At 35.4% G+C, this 3,353-nt stretch overlaps 1 protein-coding gene across 15 annotated transcripts in view; it reads right to left on the bottom strand.

The window, feature by feature from the left end:
* Positions 1 to 3,353, bottom strand: part of LOC102679644 (nesprin-1) — a 119,993-nt gene that overhangs the window by 60,086 nt on the left and 56,554 nt on the right. For all 15 annotated transcript variants that reach the window (XR_004151079.1, XM_031512463.1, XM_031512501.1 and 12 more), the window contains 4 exons: positions 1,965 to 2,607; positions 1,270 to 1,608; positions 818 to 1,123; positions 446 to 597 (listed from right to left, as the gene is read on the bottom strand). Coding sequence is in view for 14 of the 15 variants with exons in the window: in XM_031512463.1 (XP_031368323.1) it covers positions 446 to 597; positions 818 to 1,123; positions 1,270 to 1,608; positions 1,965 to 2,607 (1,440 nt within the window). In the remaining variant the exon portion in view is untranslated. The remainder of the gene's footprint in view (positions 1 to 445; positions 598 to 817; positions 1,124 to 1,269; positions 1,609 to 1,964; positions 2,608 to 3,353) is intronic.

Below are 3,353 nucleotides of genomic sequence, written 5' to 3'. Positions count from 1 at the left end.
AAAAAAAAAAAAAAAAAAAAAGAAGAGAAATTATCTCGCGTTAATTTGATAATGAAAAAAGAAATGGCGATAAAAAAAAGATGGAGCAATTTATCGAGTAAATTTGGAATGATATTTTAACAAGTCACGAAGGCTTTTAACGAAATTAAAAAAAAAAAAAAATTATCCAACAAATTGTCCAGTAATCGATAAAAGTTATATCTTTGTAAAGTTATATCGTGAAATATTTCCTAAAAAAGAAACGAAAGATTACGGATAAATAACGTTTCTGTAAAAAACTGTAAAAAAGTTAACACGAATAACGATTTAATACTAATCGATATTTATGCATTATTTACAGGAAATTACCTCGACTTCGAAAGAAACCCGTTCAAGAGATAGTTCGATGACACTGATGCAGTGTCTTTGGCAGTGCGACATTACGATAAAATGCATTTTCACTCACGATTCGACGGAATTCTGCAATTTATTCAGCTTTTCCTCGAGAGCATGAGCTGGAGCTTCTGTGAAGGCAGCCAGATATGCTAGAACAGGTCCTGATAAAGCTTTCACTTCCGCTGCCATCGGTTTCAATTTCTCCGCTTCCGTTACCAACTCCTATACAAGTAAAAATTAAAATTAATAAAATAATACATATTGTAAATTACAATTAAATAAAATATTTTACATGATACGATACAATTTTTTATTTATTTATTCTTAACTTTTATCCCACGAGTCACTTATCAAATTTAAATACAACTCATCGTAACGCACTCCTTTCCTTTACTTATTCCTTTCTCAACTAGATTAGACAAATATTACTCATGATACTTACATGTAGAGATTTGATGGTGTCGTGCAAATGTTGCTTAGAACGAACCACAGTGTCCAAAAGTTTGCTCTTCTCCTCGATAGCATTCACTTTAGTCTCGATAAGCGACCATTGTGCCTCCAGATCTTCCCAATGCTTCGACAACGCCTCGAGGGCATCCCTTCGCCCTTCCAACCCGGAAACCAACTCTTTCCATTCCGCACTGATCTCAGAAATCTGCGCCTCTATCGTTTTCTTGTTATTAACGTCGGCCAATCGAAGCACTTCTTGACTGCGTTCGATCAATAGATCCAATTCGAATTGTTGATTCTGTATTGAGAAAAAAGAAGAGAAAAAACGCAAAATTTATCTTTTCACCGTTTAATTATTATTACGTTGAACCGAGTTACGAGAGCACGATGCGGATAGACTTGTGTAATTTCCACGGCAAACAGACGTCACGATTATCGACTAACCTGTATGTCATTGAGCGCGTGCGTGATCTTCTGGATGTTAAATTGCAGTCCAGCCAGAGTCGTGACAGGCTCGTCGGTGAATCTGCTCCTCGCTATCACAGCCCGGACTCGTTCCAAGGTTTGCGTGTAATCCCTCCACGTTTCAGCGCCTTGTTCCAACCTGGCGCGTTGAGATTTCGCCGTGTTCAACGTGTTTTTCAATAATTGGGTGTGCTGCTGTTGTTCCGCGCTTAATTCTTCTTGCTCAGACGTGTTCAACGAAGGCCAAATTTTGTCACCGGCTTGCTGAATTTGCTGAGACACCAATTCGCGAATCGATGGCTCGCTGCTGAAGTAGATCTGTAAAATACGATCCGTCCGTGTTAACAATAAATCGTTGAGCTATTTCAAATTAACTTTATTCTTTTATGGTTTTATATGGAATAATGGTCTTAGAGTGACCGTGATTTTATTATGAATTTGTATTTTTAATCGCAAGATGGATCATCTTAATTTAACTGGTGAATCCATCGCTTATTTATTATCAATAGATTGTTATAATCAGATCAGATGATATATTTGAAAAACTAGATACTCAAACGATTATAGTTTTAGATTTCTGTCAAAAGGATTTATTTTTAAACAATTTAAATGTATGAGATTGTATTTCAATCTATGAATTACTCTAAATTATCATAAATTATCGATATACAAACCTTGTGCTCCTCGAGATCGCTCAGGATGTTCTCGAAATCGAGTCCATCCTTGTCACTTTCCAATCGAATCTCTGCCTCTCGAACCCAACTTCGAAGTTTCTCGGTAAGAGCAGCATACTCTTGTCTCAGCTTCATGTTGCTCTCCAAATAATTTCCACGTTCCTCCATTTCTCTGGGCAAAGAGGTCAACAGAGAGACAGCCTCGCTCAGCATTTCCTTCAACGAACCAGGCATTCCTTCTTCGTGGGGAACAGAATTCTTCAAATTTCTGATTCTATCGAGATGTTCGTTGACTGCATCGCAGAGCTCGTTATGTTTTTGCAATTCTGCTTCCACACTGATTGGATCTCTTTCCAGAAGAGGTCTAGATTTCACTTCTTTCTCTTTGTCCTCCAACCAATCGAGAATCTCAGCCAATTCGTTCGCCAATCTCTTGTGTTCCGCTGCTGCTAATTCGTGCTGCTCCCTTTGAGTTTCCACAGCTCTTCTCAGACCTTGTAATTGTTGTTTCAGAGATTGCAGTTGTTCCGTTATATTGTTTCTATCCACAGTTGAGCCTTCTGCTGCGATTTGTTGACCCTTGTCCGTTGCACTGGCGAGGGTAGCTTCGCATTCTTGGATCTTCAGAATTGCATCGTCGTACCTGAAAAATTGAAAATAGAAGTATTTAGAAAATGATCTGTAATTTTTAAAATTTTTCAAATTTGTAACTTTCGAAACTAAAAAAATAGATTAAATAGAAATCCATGCGATTCAATCTCTGTAATTTTTCATACATAATTATCTATAAATTTCTATTACGAATGATACATATATGCATATACATATTATTTGTCGTAATATATGTATATCGTAATATATTTTGCATATATTTTCATATTTTTATATTATTTTATATTATTTTAAATCATTTTTATAATTTGTATAATTTATATATTTTTTAAAAATATATATAAAAATATATATCTTTGTATTTTTTACTTTTTTTTCTTTTTTTTAAATAAATATTTCTAAATACCATGAAATTTTCGCTTTCGTGTTTTATTTTTATTTTTACTTTTATTAAAATATTATAAAAAAAGCTTATAAATTATACGAAAGCGATAAATAGACGATTTTAGTACCCGTGGCGCCATCTCGCGGATGGACGCTCGAAGCTCCGACTTGCTACCCGGGTTACAGAATAGGCGAGGAGGTATTCGTGACGTCACAAATAAAAAAGGAAAGCAACATTGCGCGAGAAGGATAGAGGATAAATGCGCGCTCACCGCTTGCGCATGCGCAGTAACATTTTCTAACATATCGAGAATACTACGTGGAAAATTAATCAATTACTAATTTTTTACGCAAAATTTCTGTACTTTTAAGATCGAATATCAAAGATAGAAT

This window comes from Apis dorsata, unplaced genomic scaffold, assembly GCF_000469605.1.
Source record: "Apis dorsata unplaced genomic scaffold, Apis dorsata 1.3 scaffold_35, whole genome shotgun sequence".
In the NCBI taxonomy this organism is placed as follows: Eukaryota; Metazoa; Arthropoda; class Insecta; order Hymenoptera; family Apidae; genus Apis; species Apis dorsata.
Note: the sequence above shows the minus strand (reverse complement) of the source record. Positions and strands in the feature narration are given on the sequence as shown.